Here is a 17,586-nt window from a genome sequence, read left to right on the forward strand (position 1 = left end):
CAAAAATTTAACATTTGAATCCTTAGTTGTTCTAGATCTTCCTTTGTGTTAATAGCAAGAATGTCATCTGCTGCAGCTAAAATGTGCATATGATTGAAAGATACTCATTGACATCCTTTGGAGTGTCAGATATTTTGGGGTTGTCTTCCAGCTCATTTGCATGTATAATTAAGACTAGCTTAAAGTTGTAAATATACACCCTGCTGAGAGAATGTTCAGTACTTCTGGATTCAGGTTTTCCATGTGTAGGTCAGGTTGATAAGTAATTTTTAACTCTCTTTGTAGGAATAAAAAAGTATGTTGTCGGCTTAATTATCAAGACTTCATCTGATCCCACATGTGTAGAAGTAAGTGAATTCTCTTCAGGGAAATGGAAAGGGAGGGAAGCATTACTGATAATTTAACTCTTTCTTTCTTTTCTCTAGAAAGAAAAAGTGTATATTGGAAAACTGAACATGATTCTTGTTCAGGTAAGCTCTAGCTACTAGTTTTTTACTCTTGCACATAAAAACATTACACACTTAACAGTTTAACCAAAAAAACTAGTTTTGCATAAGGAAAGAAGGCTGTACTTACCACATTGGCTTTCTGTGGCTTTCAGATACTGAAACAGGAATGGCCCAAACACTGGCCAACATTCATAAGTGATATTGTAGGGGCAAGTCGAACAAGTGAGAGTCTTTGCCAAAACAATATGGTGATTCTTAAATTATTAAGTGAAGAAGTGTTTGACTTCTCCAGTGGACAGATAACTCAAGTGAAAGCCAAACATTTGAAAGACAGGTAAGTAAAATATTCTGTAACTTTTCATATACTCTTAATACACACAGTTTTCAGTTGCTACTGTAGAATTGTTCTTATTGGAAGTTTTTGTCGAGTTACCCCATTAGCTTGTGTACACTTGAATTTAGTTTGAATATTTTGATGGCTCCATTTTTCTTAATGACACTGCTAAACTTTACCAGACTCATTTAACAGGTATGTCAACATCTGTTTTGTGACCAGCTTCTACCTTAACATGGATTGTAATTCTACCATTGTAATGGTGAGAAGGCATGGTGTATCATGTTACTTGCCTGTAGACCAGAATTTGCACTTAGTTTTTATAATTTTCATTAAAAGTTTGCTTGCTTACTGCAAAAGGAAGACTATTGTAGTGGGTCTTGTAGTTCTGAGAGTGGTGGTGCTGAATGTTTAATATCTATTTTCATTTTTTTCTAGTATGTGCAATGAGTTCTCTCAGATATTTCAGTTGTGTCAGTTTGTGATGGTAAGTCTGATTTCAATAACTTTTTAAAATGGCAGAATTTCTTAGAAAGAGAGTAAATTAGTAAATATTGTCTCATTACAGGAAAATTCCCAAAATGCTCCCCTTGTTCACGCAACTTTGGAAACTTTGCTGCGATTCCTAAACTGGATTCCACTGGGATACATTTTTGAGACCAAGTTAATCAGCACGTTAATATACAAGGTATCGGGTATTTGTAATGATGGCTACTAGCATATAAGATGGAAGCTTTTGTTAACTGAAATAATATGTTTAATGTGTAACTTGCTTTTTTGTAATGTCTCTAATCTTCTTTCTGAAATCTTTCTTACAGTTTTTAAATGTTCCAATGTTTCGAAATGTCTCATTGAAGTGCCTCACAGAGATTGCAGGTGTCAGTGTAAGCCAATATGAGGAACAATTCGTAACCCTCTTTACACTGACCATGATGCAGTTGAAACAGGTAACTTTTTTGAGCTTTGTACAAAATAAACTTTCCTAATTTAAGCTTTGACTGCCTCTTATTTAGCAAGATCAGTTTAATAGAGGAAGCTTAACTTACTTGTAAACATACATTGATTATATAAAGCTAACTGCTGTATATTCATTTTGCGCACACACATTCACTATATAAAGCTAGCTGCTTTTGACATGACTGCCAAGGTCTCCTCAGCCCTGGCAGTAATTTCTGCCACCTGGTCCAGGAGCTCAAACTGATCTGCTTGTGCTGCTGAGGAGAGGCATGCAAGCTCTTTGCTCCCCTTCCTCCCCCCCCCGCCGCTTTTTTTTTTTTTTTTTTTTTTTTTTGCTTCCTCTTCAGAGTTTATTTTTCATCTGGTCCTAACTGGAACATAATTTCTTGGAGGACTTGCTCATGTCCATTCCATGTGAGCTGTGTTCACGCTGTCTACACCATTGCTGAGAATTTTTTCCCCCTGCATTCACATTGGGCCAGCTCTAATGTACTCGAGCTGTGCCTTCATGCACCGGTATTAGAGGTTGTACTGACCCCACACTGTTGCTTCTTGCCACCTCTGATGTTTGCTGGAACAACCCTTCTTCCTTTGGCAAAGCTCCTCCACAGTGGTTTTGGAATTGTAATTCATAGTTTGTTAAACATAAGATTTCTTTTGGTGTATGTAGATGTTTGCAGTTTGTGTTAGTGATGATATTGTATATTGGGCGTCAGCAAGCACAGGTGCCAGGAGTGGCACATAAGGTGGGAGCTCATCCCTGTTCGTCTTCCCCATGCAGTCAGGCATTTGCTCGAAGCCTGTGGTTTAACAGAAGACCGTTAATGCTACCAACTATCGCCTAAACAGTAAAGTTCATCTCTATTGATAAATGAAGCTGTTGTAAGTAGGACTATTGCTGACTTTAAAAGGTGTCACTGGCACTTGGACTCTACATTCAGGTCAAAAGGTCAAATTTCTTCAGTCTGCCTCAGAAAGGTTTCTGACTCATGCTGTAGATAGTCCCTATAATTGATGGACCTCTTTTGCCCCAGACATGCCTCAGGGCTTCAAACCTTGTGACTCCTCAAATATATGAGGAGTGAGTGACCTGCACTCCAGCTGCTTGAAGACTTGAGAGAAACTCATGTGAGAGAAAAGTACCAGATTTGTCAGGACTTGAGTCTGTCACCAACAATGTAAGAGCAAAAAGACTGAATGCTATCCTCATGGAAGCCTCTCTCATTCTGTATCTAAACTGCTGCAGAAAGTCGACCTATGCTACGCAAGTCCAGCTACACGAATAACATTGGGTTATTTTTCTGCAAGGAAGCAAATCTGCAGGGGGCATGAGTTATTGTGGGATCTGAACCGTGTGGGGTTGCTAGAAGAAACTCTTCAGTCTGCTTGCCTTATTCTTCTCATCAGGGTACAGTGGCTGACTGCAGAGCAGTCTGCGCTTGATTTGGTGGATGTTTGCTATTCCCTCTAAATCGACCATTGGTGGATTTATCTCAGAGCATCAGACCTTGCAGTGATGGAGTTGTAGGCTCATACCAGCCTCACAACTAAGTTGCTGCTTATTTTTCACTGAGCATTTTGGCTTTGGTATAGAACACTCTTCCTGGCAATGTTCAACATAGTTGGTGCCAAGGAAGAAGTACAGAAAGCAGTGCACAGGCAGAAGGATGTCATCGGTGCAGAAGAACAAGCATGGTGAAGACAGCAGAGTGTACTCTTTGCTGGGCTGTTTCTCTGCCCAGGGTATTGATTCCCTGGCCAAGTCTTAAAAGCACTTATCTAATGATTCAAAACAGGAATTCCCTGCCCTCTTGGAGGAGGATCAGAATGTGGTCAGGAGCTCTATCCAGGTTGCTCTGGATAAAGGCAGCGCAGCAGCTAAGACATGAGCCTGAGCTGTCACCATAAAGCATTGCACTTGGCTGTGGTACTCAGGACTTATTCATGAGGTCCAGCAATTTATCCAGAACTTGCGTTTTGAAGGCTTCTTACTGTTCTTGGAGCAGACAGACACAAAGGCTGTGTCTACACTAGCCCAAATCTTTGAAATAGCCATGCAAATGACTGTTTCGAAGATTACTAATGAGGCACTGACATACATATTCAGCACCTCATTAGCATGCTGGTGGCTGCTGCACTTCAAAATTGCTTCCGCATGGCTCGTCCAGACAAGGCTCCTTTTCAAAAGGACCTGGGAACTTTGAAATCCCCTTATTCCTGTCAATGGGTATGATCTCTTCTTGGGATTTGTACCTGATTCTGTCAAGGGTCATGGGCCCTTCTTTCAAATCATTAGCGCCATGCCTTCTACTTCTCTCTTGGAAGGTCAGTTTTCTGGCAGTGAGCACCTCAGCAGATAGCTATAAGAGAATTTCAAAGGTCCCGGGGCCCTTTCGAAAAGGAGCCCTGTCTGGATGAGCTGCATGGCAGCGAGCCACAGCAATTTCAGAGTGTCACCTCCATCCACCTCCATCCCTTTTCAGGGACTACTTTTCTCAAAGAAGTCCTCGCTTATGATGTGCAGCCCTTAATGACTTGAGAGGGAAAGGTGTTTTTATTTCCTAATCCCAAAGGGGACCAGCAGCATGTTTTGGATAGGTGTTGTCTCAATAGGTATCTTAAGAAACTGAGGTTCTGCATTGTCTCTTGGTCTTCTCAATACCCTCCCTAAATTCAGGGGACTGGTATACCACCTTCAGCTTAAAGGATGCAGACTTCCTCATTTCTATTTTCTGTGGCCACAGAAAATTTTTCAGATTTATTGTAAACTGATGTCGCTGCCACCTTCTCTCTTTTTACCCTTTTGCTTGTTTACAGCACCACAGATTTTGTCCAAGTATATGGCAGTAGTAGCAGCCTTTGTCAGATGGCAAGACATCCAGGTCTACCCATAACTTGATGAGTGGCTGATCCAGTGTCTGTGGCTCACGTGGAACATGATCAGCATAGTTCAAGCCATCATCGGAGTGCTAGACCTGTTGATAAACAAATAAAAAATAGTTCTTATTTCTGTTCAGTGAATAGGGTTCATTGGAGCAGTGTTGTTCCACCCTGGTTGTCGTCTTCCCTGGACAGATGGAAAGACCCAAGGTGATCTGGGGGTCGGGGGGCGGGGTATGCCCTTCTGCCATTGGTGTCCCCAGTATCAGACATGTCACATTGAGGTGGTTGAAGTGGACTCCCCAGTCTAAGGACTCAGGGCTTTTTGTCTCAGGAAGAGCTGTCATTGCACATAAACGTACAGTCCTGAGTTCTCAGACATTTAGCTTGTCAAGTGTTCCTCCCCCAGATCTTAGGCAAGGTGGTACAAATTCATGACTGTGTTCTATATCAACAGATAGGAAGGAACTTGATCCTTTGTCCTGTGTGAGGAGGCCATCTGCCTTTGGTACTTCAGCATGAAGCATTCCTTTCTCTTAGAGGCATCAGACCTTTTAGGAGCCTAGAATGCACTGGGGTGATTTTTCAACATCATTCTCTTCTCATCACAAGTACTCTTCACCTGGAGATTGCCAAGTCTGTTTTCCAAAGTTGGGAGTCTTCCCAGGAGATCAAGCAGAACAGGAAGTACTGTCAGTTTTGTTAGCTGTGTGATCAGCCTAATCTCCCTTGTTGACGCCTTGTTGCCATAGATGGGGCTGCTGTATGCTTTTACCTGTTCCCTCTCATTCACGAGGTGCTCCTGGAAATCAAGAGGAAAAAAGGAAAGTTATTCTTACAGCCCCATTGTGTCCACATCAGCACTGGTTCAGCATGCTGGTGGACCTATCAATAGCATCCCTCTTCTGCTTCCGCTTTCACTCATAAGACCATTGCTGGTTGCTTCACCTGAACTTTGCGTCCTTTAATCTCACTGTATGTATGTTGCATGACTGAATCCAGTGCAGTAGGCCTTGCTTACAAGTTCAGCAGGTCTTGCTACATAGCTGTAAGCTTTCCACTGGGGTTACTTATCTCAATACATGGAAGTATTGTAGGCATCCCAGTGAGTTCTCTCTGATTCACTCTGCTTCAATCTCTCTTGTGCTACTTGATCTATCTAAAGCAGCAAGGCAAGCCATCTGTCAAGGAGCATTAAGTAGTAATTTCAGCCTTCTGCTCTCCCGTGAAATACAATGTCAGTGTTCTCTAATTACATGTTTGGTTTCTCAGTGGACTGGAGAGATTCTACCTTTAGGTCTGCAAACAGATCTCTTCTTGGGATTTATACCTGATTCTGTCAAGGCTTATGGGTCCTCCTTTCAAATCGTTAGTGCCATGCCTTCTACTTCTCTTTTGGAAGGTCAGCTTTCTGGTGGTGAGCACCTCAGCCATCAGGGTCTCTGAAGTCAGGTGTCATACATCAGAACCACCACACACTGCATTCTTTAAGAACAAGGTACGACTGTGCCTCCACTTGGCTTTCCTGCCAAAGGTGTTTTCACAGTTGCATAGCATCTGGCCTCACAAGAGGGTCAGCAGCTTCACTCATTCGATGTGAGGCAAGCCCTCACCTTCTATACTAAGAGGACTAAATTCTTTTGCAGAGGGACATAACTTTTTGTAGCAGTAATAGAAAGGATGAAAGGGTTTCCAGTATCATCCCAGAGACTGTCCGGGATAACCATCTGTTTGAGTTTCCTATGAGAAGGCAAATATTACATCTCCTGCTATCCTAACAGCTCATGCCATGAGAACTCAAGCCTCTTCAGTGGCATTCTTTGCACAAGTCCCAAAGTGCAGTGAGTCACCTACTGTGGAATGGGCACAAGCAAGCACCCCTCTTGGAGTTGATTGTCAAGAGGGTACAGAGAGGGGGTGTGGCTGATATTCCATTTGTATCTGCACAGGTGCTGGCCCAACAGATACCACTGAAGAAAAGTACCTGCCAGTGGTGCCTGTGGTGCATATGCATCTAACATGGAATGGACCTGAGCAGCACATCTCAGAGAGCAACTGTTACAGAAAGTTAATAGCCATTTTGTCTAAGAGGTGAAATATAGCTGAACCATTTAGTAATAGTGACCATAGTATAATGTGATTAGGGCTGTGAAACAGTTTAAAAAATGGAAGCACAAATGGGACATACAAATGTTTAGCATAATCTACATAAATACTTTCCTTTATTAGCTACAGGAGTGCTGTAAGAACACCTATTCTCGTTTTCAGGTGACCTTGTAAAGAAGTGCAGGCAGTATCTTCCATAAATGTAAACAAATGTGTTCCTTAGCAATTGGCTGAATAGGCAGTAGGACTGAGTGGACTTAGAACCCATGTCATTTTGGTTTTGGAGTGCAGTTACACAACTAAATACATTTATAGATTGCACTACAGTACTTGTATGAGTTGAATTGAAAATGTCATTTTTAAAGTGCAAATATTTTTAATAAAAATATAAAGCACTGTGCACTTTGTATTTGGTTATTAATTCCAGCTGATATGCTAACTGATTTAAAACTGAGTTTTTTGAGTTAATCATGTAAATTAACTGATTGAGAGCCCTAAATGTAACATGCAAAATGGGAACTACACAAAAATGAGGGAGTTTGTTGCTTTCACTTTTTTAATTGTTGCAAGGATGAAATGCATGCAAGTTCCATTGAGACTGTTTGCAAGAACAATAATAGAAACTCAGAATAAAGGTATATCCCAAAATTGAAAAACCAGTAAAATAACCAATAAAGTAATCTCATGGATACACAGTAAAGAAAGAAGAGATTAGAGAAAAGGTATTCTTTAAAAAATTGACGTTGAATACTAGTAAGACAGAGAGCCTAAATTCTGGCAAGTGTAAAAGTGTAATTAGGCAGACTGAAAAAAAAAATTCTAAAGAGCATCCAGCAAAACACACAAATAAACAGCCATTTTTTTAAAGGAACAGGAAGCCTAACGAGGAGTCAGAATGGCCTCTGGACAAGAAATAATGCCAAAGGATCACTCAAGGAATACTAGGCTATAGCAGAAAAATTAAAACAATCTTTAATGCGTTCGGTTTTTGCTGCAGATGATGTGAGGGAGATCCCTACATTTGAATCATTCTTTTTCTGTGACATATCTGAGCAGCTCTCCCAGATTTAGGCATCATAGGTGGTTTCAGAAAAAATGAATAAACAGTAATAAGTCATCAGGACCAGATGGCATTCATCCAAAAGTTTTGAAGGAATTCAGATATTAAATTGAAGAATTCCTAACTCTGATTTGTCATTTATCTCTTAAATCAGCCTCTGCATCAGATGACTAGAGGACATGCCAATAAAAAGCTTCAGTGGTGAGCCTCGTGGTCTAGTAACCTTAACTTTTGTACCTGGTAAATTGGTTGAAACTGTAGTAAAGAGTAGATTTATTTATCTGACATATAAACATGATACGTGAAGGAGGAATCAACCTGGCTTTTGTAAAGAGAAATCATGACTTACCAATCTATTAAAAGTTCTTGATGGATGTCCGCGAGCATGTGCACGAGGATGATCCAGTTGATAGTGTACTTCATCTTTCAAAAGGCTCTGACTAGCCTTCACAAAAAGCAATTAGAAACTATTAAGAAAAGAATAGATAATAAGCAAAAGACATCACAGTGCCAAACTGTAAATCCATGGTTTTCCTATAACTTGAATACTGGGTGTAGTTCTGGTTGCCCACTCTCAAATGAGATAATGTTGGAAAAGTAGGATGGCAGCAAAAAATAGGGGGTATGAAACAGCTTCTGTAAAAGGAAAGATGAAAAAGTTCACTTATGAAAGAGAGAGCTAATGGGGGTAATGATAGGGGTCTATAAAGTAGCAAGTAGTATGGAGAAAATGAATAGGAAAATATTTCTCCACACACAACACAAGGATCAGCCTTTACTCAGTGAGATTAGTAGGCATCAGGTTTAAAACGAGCATGGAAGTTGTACTTCATACAGCGGTTTGAGTTTTTAACAATCTGTTCATGTTATAGGTCATCTCTTGATGAATAAAAGTATTATAGTGACCTTAAATTAAAACAACTTCTATGATGTTGAGTGGTGTAGTGTTTAAAAATGCATTTTAATAGTATTCTACAGTACAAATGCACTACAGTGTATCACTGTATGTTCTACTGACTCAGCAAGGCTGTCTCGGGGGCCACCATCCCACAGCCCCAGCTGCCAAACTCCCACGCAGCCCCTGTTCCCATCCTCTGGGTCTCTCTGGTCCAGCATCATCTGTAGTGTTGGTGGCCCAGTGTGTCCTGGATTGGAGAGTTACAACCTGTGGTATAGATGCTTGTAGTTTGTTATCTTTCATAAATATCAATGACTGCAGGAGATCTTCTTTTAATTTTCCTCTCTTCACTTGCAGCATCTTAATGGATTTTTGAAGTTTTAAACTACCTAGAAATGTATGGCTAAGTTTTAGATAGTTGGGAGGTTTTGTTTTGTGTTGTTTTTTCCAATCCTGATTTAGCTTCCGTTGAAGAAAATAAGAATTACACACTTGTATGCCAAAGTCAGATGTGACACAGAGTTCTGAGTGTTAATCTTCATTTAATTCGGCAGCTGAAGTTTTGTTGTTCTATGCCCCTGTTAGGCGCTTGCTTTCTTTTAGTACAGGGAGTGGGAAGCCATTTTTCTGTCCGGCCACTGACCCACAAAAAAAAAAAAAAAAAAAATCAGTCTGGGGCTACATAAAAGTGAAAAGAAGGGGAAGAGCCCCCAGCAGCCCCTCACTGATGTGGCCCTTGACTGAGATATCTCTTTCCCCTCGTGCCCCAGCACCACAAGCACCACTTCTGGGAGCCTGGGGTGGGACAACAAAATGGAGGAGGTTCAGTTTGTGGAAAGGGGCTACTGGGGAGCAGGCTGGGGGTTGGATGCTTTGGGTGGGAGCGTTGAGGCTGCAGGATTTGGGCAGGAGTGGGCTGTGGGTGGGGAGCTTTTTCTCCCACAACTGCTAGGCACACCCCTCTCTCTGCTGGTTTGATTGATTGGAATTCTGGCCAGTCAAAAGCAGTGGGGGAAACCACTCTGCCAGAAGAATGACACTGTTATTCCCCCAACCTGGGAAGGAAAAGGAGGAACACCACCCCCCCATGCGTGTGTGCCAGTGCACCAGTTTGTGGGCCAGATCTGGCCCTGTCTTGCTTGATCAGGCCTGTGAGGCTTAGGGCTCCCTGCTGTGCACTTAGGAGGGCATCCTGTGCCTTGGGGTCCAGATCCAGACAGCTGGGAGCTGATGGTTCCCCCACCCCATCTTAGTACTTAAAATCTGCCAGTTATAGTGAGATTTTTATTCAGGCCATTGAATGCCAAACTTGGGAGTGTGCTAAAATACTTAAAACATATTTTAGCACCACATTATACCACTGCTGAACGTGGACCATACACTTGCATTTGAATCCCTTTGGTTTACTGACTTCATTTGACTGAAATTTTGTTTTGTGAAGAAACTATATTAGAATGAAGCTCATTTAACTCTCAGCTGTAATTCTGGCAGCAGATCATTGATTTAGGTTCCCCTGCTCCTGTTTGAAACACTTAATGTCAATACTGTCGTCTTTGGGCAGTCATCAAATTTAATACATTGAAATTATTTTTATTTGTATTATGGGTAGCCCTTGGTGGCCAGGGTCCCATTATAGGTACGGTATAGTATTTTAAAGATTAATGTAATTCATTCACATATGTTGGGACCTTTCCATATAGATGTGTCGGAGTGCTTTCATGTAGTGTGGGTGGGAAGGAGAGGAAAGAACTATTTGTCCGGATGGTTGTGAAAGGGAGCATGCGTTGAATAGCAGAAGCGTGCTTTCCTAAAAGGGACAAAACAATTTGTTAATTAAAAACACTCATGTTGTCTAATATTTTCTCAGCGTAAATATTGCTTTGTCTTTTCCAAGTACGTAATATAATGCAAATAAAAGGAGACATTGTTTGGTTATGATCTATACTGTTAAGTTTTAAAACTGCTGACTGAGAAACGTCACTCTTGTTTTGTTAGATGCTTCCTTTAAACACCAACATCCGACTTGCGTACTCCAATGGAAAAGATGATGAACAGAATTTCATTCAGAATCTCAGCTTGTTTCTCTGCACGTTTCTTAAGGAACATGGTCAGCTTATAGAAAAGAGATTAAATCTAAGGGAAACCTTAATGGAGGTAAGTTTAATGGCAGTCAACTTGCTTTGTGTGTCCTTGTGCTGATTAAGTGCTTCAAATGAAGCATCCTCCTTAGTGCAGTTACTTGAACTAAATCTGTAGCACTACACTCAAGAAGTGCAATTAAGGGGAGTAAGTCCTTGGGTAGAAATTCCCACAATTAACAAGGACTTAAATCCCTGATTCAGGGGTGCTAAAGATAATTTACTTGGTAATACCTGCTAATTGCATTTTTATATTCAGTTACGCTACATTTATGTATATCTCAATGCCCAAAAACTGCAGTCTTGATCAGACTAAGATGTATCGGAGGAGTGTATGTGATATGTTTCACTTCAAACTTAAACTGTCCTCATGTCTCCTCTGTATTTATCTTAACCAGCCTAAAGTGAGGATTTGTTTCAAACTTTCAGTATTAAACTAAGAAAACTAATCACGGAGGGAAATATCATATCTATGTTGTTACACAGTGATAGACCATGCAGTAATATATGCTTTAGGGGTAGTCTAAAGTCATGGTGTAAATGTTAGCTACTAGTCACATGTGGTTGTTTAGCCAATTGAACAGTACATATATTTTCAGAATAATGTGGCTAGTTGGCTATAGGAGTAGCTCCTGTAGTGCCTACTGCTTCAGAACTGATTGGATGCTATGGAGTTAAAGGTTAAAAGTGGTGGACTTCTATTTAAGCCCTATTTACCATGCACTCTTGGTGACAGTATTTGGGTTGCAGAAGTACCCATGTCTACATTGTATTTACACACTTCTGGGTGATCCATGCCTGCTAGCTTGGGCAAAGAGATCACTTAATTGCAGTGTAGATGTTTGGAATACAGGAGTTAACTGCAGGCCCCAGAGAGATCGATTTTGTGTCTTTTCCAGATGCGCAAAATCGAACTCCGGGAGATCAACCCTGAATCGGTCCATCTCCTCTTAAGCATAGACATACCCTGAGAGTGTTCAGGGCTGCCAGTGCTGCTTATATCCATTGACTCCAGAGTGCACTACAATCAGCCATATGGGTACCACTAAGGGGAAGAGCTCCCGCAAAAAATGCATGCATCATGTACACACAAACATGGAATGGACATAAGCAACACATTTCTAAGAACAGTTGCAGAAAGGTTATGAATGTTTTGTCAGCATCAAGGCCAACATATAGGTAGTACTTTCATTGCTACCCCATTTAACTAATGCTTCCATTTCTACCCCATGTTGCAACAAGGACCTTTTGAAATCTCTCAGGCCACTGTTTCTGGGAGGTTTGGAGGATTCTGTACTACTCAGGGGAAGTTGCAAATGAAACTGTTTAGAGCTGTGTTTGATCATGTTTTGAAACTGATTTTATGTGAATGTTGTGATTATGTTGCACTGGCTTAAGTCAGTTCAGTTATGGATGAGCTGATTCTCCTAGTGTTTCCAGCCTATGCGGACTACATGTAAATGTATTTTGCTCTTTCCAACTGATCTTGTCCACAGGTGACAGTTCGTATGGGATGCTTTGTTCAGCTGGTGGGAAAGGTTAGCTAAGAGAGCATTGAATGTTGGAGCATATAGCCTCTTCTCCTTCCCCCCCACCCCCCCACATGTCTTGATAGAAGTGTTGAGTGCAGATGAGCAAAGCTTCTGCCTTTCCTCTGTAGACTAAACAGCTGCCTTCAGTGGCCCTTAAAAGATGCATTTAACAGAGACTTCTTCAAAATACTGAGTTCCATGGTACTATGGCAGTGGAAATATCAAGCAGATAGATACTGTTATTTTTCTGCTAACAGACACCTTGGTTAGGAAACTTCAAAGTACAGTGTCTCATAGAGACTCGGTATATGGTTCTTGATGAATAGGAGTTGCATATGCAGATTGAATTATTTTGAGACATCACTGTATTTATAACAATTGCTTTGTTTCTAAATGGTAAAGCAGAGAGAGAGAAAAAAGCTTTCACTAAAAATATTTGGATGAATAAAACTTCCACATTACCCACAGAAAATATTGAGTGACCAATAATCCATTTCTCTGTAAATCACATATCTGTAGGCTCTTCACTATATGTTGCTGGTGTCTGAAGTCGAAGAAACTGAAATTTTTAAAATTTGTCTTGAATATTGGAATCATTTGGCTGCTGAATTGTATAGAGAGAGTCCATTTTCAACATCTGCTTCTCCATTGCTTTCGGGAAGTCAACATTTTGATGTTCCTCCCAGGAGACAGCTTTATCTGCCTGTTCTGTCAAAGGTAATATTGGGGAAATTCATGTTTAAGTGACTACACCATAAGTTTGCACACATCCTTGTACAAAAGGGGAGCTGTAATTTTTATGTCCAGAGCCTCAATATAAGACGGGGTGGGGAACATTTTACAGGTCAGGGGCCACCTGACTGTAAGGGTGCCAGGACTAAGGGGCCTGGGAAAGGTGCAGGGGCAGGCTGGGAATTGGTGTTGGCAGAGGTGCAGGAGCAGGCCTGGGGGCTGGAGTTACCTGCTCGCCCCTGGATGCGCATGGCTCTGCGCCTGCTCCCTCCACTCCCAAGCAGCAGTATGTAGCCTCTAGGCAGTGCTACTGAGGCCACTGCCTCTCCTCCTCCCCTACCCCCAGCTGGGGGATTGGCAGAGGGCAGCAGTGGCATCAAGCTGCTTCCTGCCCCCCCCATCCCCAGCAGATCCCACTGTCGTAGTTGGGCCCTAGCTTGCCTGATTTGGCCCAAAGGCTTTTGGGGGTCTGCACCCCCAACTCCACTGTGGGCTGGATATTATGGAGGGGATCCTCGTGGTTGGACAAGCCATGGTCTGGATTTGGACCACAGTCCAAATCCATTCCAACCCGTGGGCTGGATGTGGACCACAAGCCAGAGGTTCCCCACCCCTGTGTGAAGAAATTCTTCTGACAACATGGCTTGGGTCTGTGACTAGTTGCCCTATCCCTTGGGCTGTTAAAGTGTGGCACACCTATATATTTGGTACTTTGTGCATTAATACTTCAGATTACTTGGAGGGACACTGTTAGCTCAGAAACAAGAAGTCCTGTGGCACCGTATAGACTAACATGTTTTGTAGCATAAGCTTTTGTGGGCAAAGACCTGCCTCCTCAGATGCAATGTGGTGGAGATTCCAGAGGCAGGCCTAATTATACAGGCTCTTCAAAAGGACAGAGTCAAATCAAGAGGAAGGCTAGAGTTGGCAAGGTCAATTCAGTCAGGGAGGGTGTGGCCCATTTCCAGCAGTTAATGTTGAGGTATGAACACCAAAGCTACATCTACACGTGCCGCTTCTTCCGGAAGCAGCAAGGTAATGAGCTGTCCAGGAGATGCTAATGAGGCACATATGTTAATTTCCTGCACCTCATTAGCATATGGGTACACACGGCCCACGGGTATCTTCCAGGATTACCCTCTTCCCCAAAATTTTGGAAATTGAATTTTACCTTTCTCTGTCTCTCTCCATCTCTTATATAAATATGGTAAATATTTGGTCTGTTTATATGGGCCCAGTTGGAATGTCAGGTCCTCCAAAATTATCCTTGTGTACTTGTTTAAAGCATGGATTTTGAAATCCTGTTTATATTTTGAATGTAATGTGTGTGTACGCACTTTGAATTTCAAAGTCAAAAGCTACTATTTTTTTAATGGGAAGAGGAAGCTTTAGTGGAAGAGACTTGCAGAGTTTGCATGGTAATGCCCATGTTTTTTAATCAGGCATTACAGGACTGACACTTCTCAGCAGAAGCAACATTTGACTGTAGTAGTTGTCTGAGCAATCGGGAATAGCGTAAGAATTCATGGTTAGTGTGAGAATTGCAAGAAATTTAAACCTTGTGGATAGTTTCTGTATCAGCGAGACTGCATTTTGAATGATTATTGCTAATGTTGCTGATTTTATTGGCCTGTTATAAATTGAGGTTAAGTGTTAAATGTGTTCCTTCAACATGTTTTAATATGCTTTGTCTTGGATATCACTAGTATTTATGGTTCTCCTGTGTAAAATCCCCTTCTATATGCAATCTTTAGAGAATAGGAAAGGTGAGGACAAGATTAAGTAGTCTTCCCACAACTACTTAATGCCTTTTTGGTGCTTGTCTGTCGCATAGCATGTGTTCCATGCTGATATGTGGGAGTTGCCAAAATAATTATATTTGAAAACTTTTATACGTTCGGTGTTTTTTTGCTTTTGCTTGAGAAACCAGCAACTGACTGTTTGTTTGCCCAGGGTCAAGTGTCAGAATGTAGCCAGTGACCCTACTCTTTAATTGCATCATGCTGTCATTCTTTTAGAACACTATTTTGGTCTCTCTTTTGTAGTGAGTGTGTTAAAATATCTGTTAGTAAGTTCTCTTATGTAAGTAGGTATATGTGTCTAAGCTAAACCTGTTGGAGACCATAAAGTTGATTTTTTTAAACTCTCCAAACAAAGCACTCTGAAATATATTTTACCATATTTGACTGCTCGGTTTGCCATTTACTCTGCAACTGGTCATATGCCCACTCCCTGAATTAGTTTTTAATCTAAAACTGTTGATTTTTCTTGTAAACATAGGTTCGATTGTTGATGGTTAGCCGTATGGCTAAACCCGAAGAAGTGCTGGTTGTGGAAAATGATCAGGGGGAAGTTGTACGGGAATTCATGAAGGATACAGATTCCATAAACTTATACAAGAATATGAGGGAGACACTGGGTAAGTAACATGACTTTTATGTGCATATGGTCACAAAATATGAAATCCTTTGACTAAATACTAGCTTGCAATCTAATTTAGATAGCAAATGCAGGGAAGAATAACTGTTGATAACTATGAACTATTAATAACTTCTTTGGCAGTACAAGGCATGCTTTGCCTTTGATATCACAAATTAAAGCAGAGAGTACATGCTTGTAGAATTCCATTTTATTGTTTTCTTCTGAAAGGAACTAACTACATGTGACACAAGTCCTGTTTAATGCATTCCAGGCAGAGGTTCAGGGATTGATGGGTGCAGTAGAGGAACTGGAATGAAAGACAACAGTATAAGTATATATTAGTTCTAATTTTATGTAGCAAAATGTATAGCTCTAGCCCTGTGGGTTTGTGGGGAGGGATGCAACTCTGGCTTGAGCCCTGGCTGAAGGGGCAGCCCGGGGGCAGGGCACACAGCCCACGATCATGCAGCTGTAAGGAGGGTGCAGAGCACTATCTTCAGTCCACCATTGACAGCTGAAGCTGAATTCATAAATGCCCCACTGAATCCTTGACTAAATCATATCCTTAATTATAAATAAGTCAAAATTAAGATGAAACAATGTTTAGATTTTAATTAAACTGAGTTTGTTGTTAAAATTTTCAACCAGCTTTACTGCTTTTTTGTGTTCCAGTCATTTCCTAAATTATTCTCTTATCCTAATAGACTCAGCAGCAACTGTGGCACCACTGATCTTCCCCAAAAAGCATGGTTTACTTACGTACCAAGCTGGACACAGCTAGGTCTGCCCACTTTTGTGGAATGGTGGGCAGCTTATTGTTCTTGTCTTCCTGACCAGGGTTAGGAGAATAAGCATTTTCCCTGCATGTTGGGGGTCAGGCGGGGGGGACAGATCTGCTGAAATCTTAGTAAATGCTCCTTGAGCATGCACAGAAACATTTTTCTAAGCTAGATGGAAATTTCAAGATCTACAGGATGGCATATTAGTTTTCAAAATGGTCTTTTCAGTATTTGAGTTATTTTTGAACAAGTTAGAGTCTAGTTGGTGAAAACAAAATTGCAGTGTAAATCTTTGTAACCTTAACTATTCAATTGAAAAAGAACCAACGATAAGCTACTATCTTAACATAGTGCATAGTCGAAATAAAACTTTCCTATTACATCACAATTTTGAAAATGTTTCCATTCTGAAACATTAGAAATCATTCATAGGAGGCATTATAACAGACTCCCTGCTGCTAAAAGTATCAAGATGTGTATTGTTGGCTGAATAGCTACACAAAAAGTACTTCCTTTACTTCTCTAATAGGTAATTTAAAAAAACAGTCTGTTTAGTAAATTAAATTCAGAAAAATTAAAAACCCTGTTTTGGGTTATTACATTACAAAATGTGTACCCATTAGTCATCTATAAACCTGGCAAATACTGAACCATCATTTTAGAGCTTCTGAGAGAAATAACTGTAGGAGTTGTGAAACTTATCTTTTGGTTGTGAATACAATATAGAATACCTGTTTTTAAACATAAGGAATGGTAGTCTTCATCATTTTGTTGTAGGTATGTAAAATGTCTGCTCTTCTACTGTTGTCTTAGTTCATCTGTTCAGTGTCGGTTCTTCACCTTCCACTTTGGTCATTGAATGCTAGCCAGACACTGTGTTCGTCATGTTTGTGGTCGCATGTGAATTTAGTCTGTCTAATCTATACTTTCATTCCTCTTGACATCAACAACAGAGCTAAGACTGCTTCTGTGCCTTTATGCTTAGTTTTGAGACCACCACCATGGCTGTGTCTACACGTACCACTTCTTCCAGAAGTGGCATGGTAATGAGCCGTCTGGAAGATGCTAATGAGGTGTGGACGTAAATTTTTGTGGGTACGTGCTACCTTGGGTCTCTGAGTGACAAGGGCCTCAAAGCAGTGATACCTGAGCTCCAACTGCACACACGCTTTGAAGCTCAGAGCTCTCTGATCCCTCCATTTTATACAGCAGTGTCTCATTAGCTGTCTTCTAAATCAGAAAGTCAGCTGCACATTAATGACTAAATTCACCTATTTTGACTCCTCTGTCCTGCTCTCAA

General features: G+C 41.0%; 1 protein-coding gene across 5 annotated transcripts in view; it reads left to right on the forward strand.

Moving 5' to 3' along the window:
* Positions 1-17,586, forward strand: part of XPO1 (exportin 1) — a 66,624-nt gene that overhangs the window by 30,909 nt on the left and 18,129 nt on the right. For all 5 annotated transcript variants that reach the window (XM_074989451.1, XM_074989450.1, XM_074989452.1 and 2 more), the window contains 9 exons: positions 286-347; positions 426-470; positions 602-783; positions 1,222-1,270; positions 1,352-1,471; positions 1,602-1,730; positions 10,680-10,838; positions 12,874-13,071; positions 15,367-15,505. In XM_074989451.1, the coding sequence (XP_074845552.1) occupies positions 286-347; positions 426-470; positions 602-783; positions 1,222-1,270; positions 1,352-1,471; positions 1,602-1,730; positions 10,680-10,838; positions 12,874-13,071; positions 15,367-15,505 (1,083 nt within the window). The remainder of the gene's footprint in view (positions 1-285; positions 348-425; positions 471-601; positions 784-1,221; positions 1,271-1,351; positions 1,472-1,601; positions 1,731-10,679; positions 10,839-12,873; positions 13,072-15,366; positions 15,506-17,586) is intronic.

Source organism: Carettochelys insculpta, chromosome 3, assembly GCF_033958435.1.
Source record: "Carettochelys insculpta isolate YL-2023 chromosome 3, ASM3395843v1, whole genome shotgun sequence".
Taxonomy (NCBI): Eukaryota; Metazoa; Chordata; order Testudines; family Carettochelyidae; genus Carettochelys; species Carettochelys insculpta.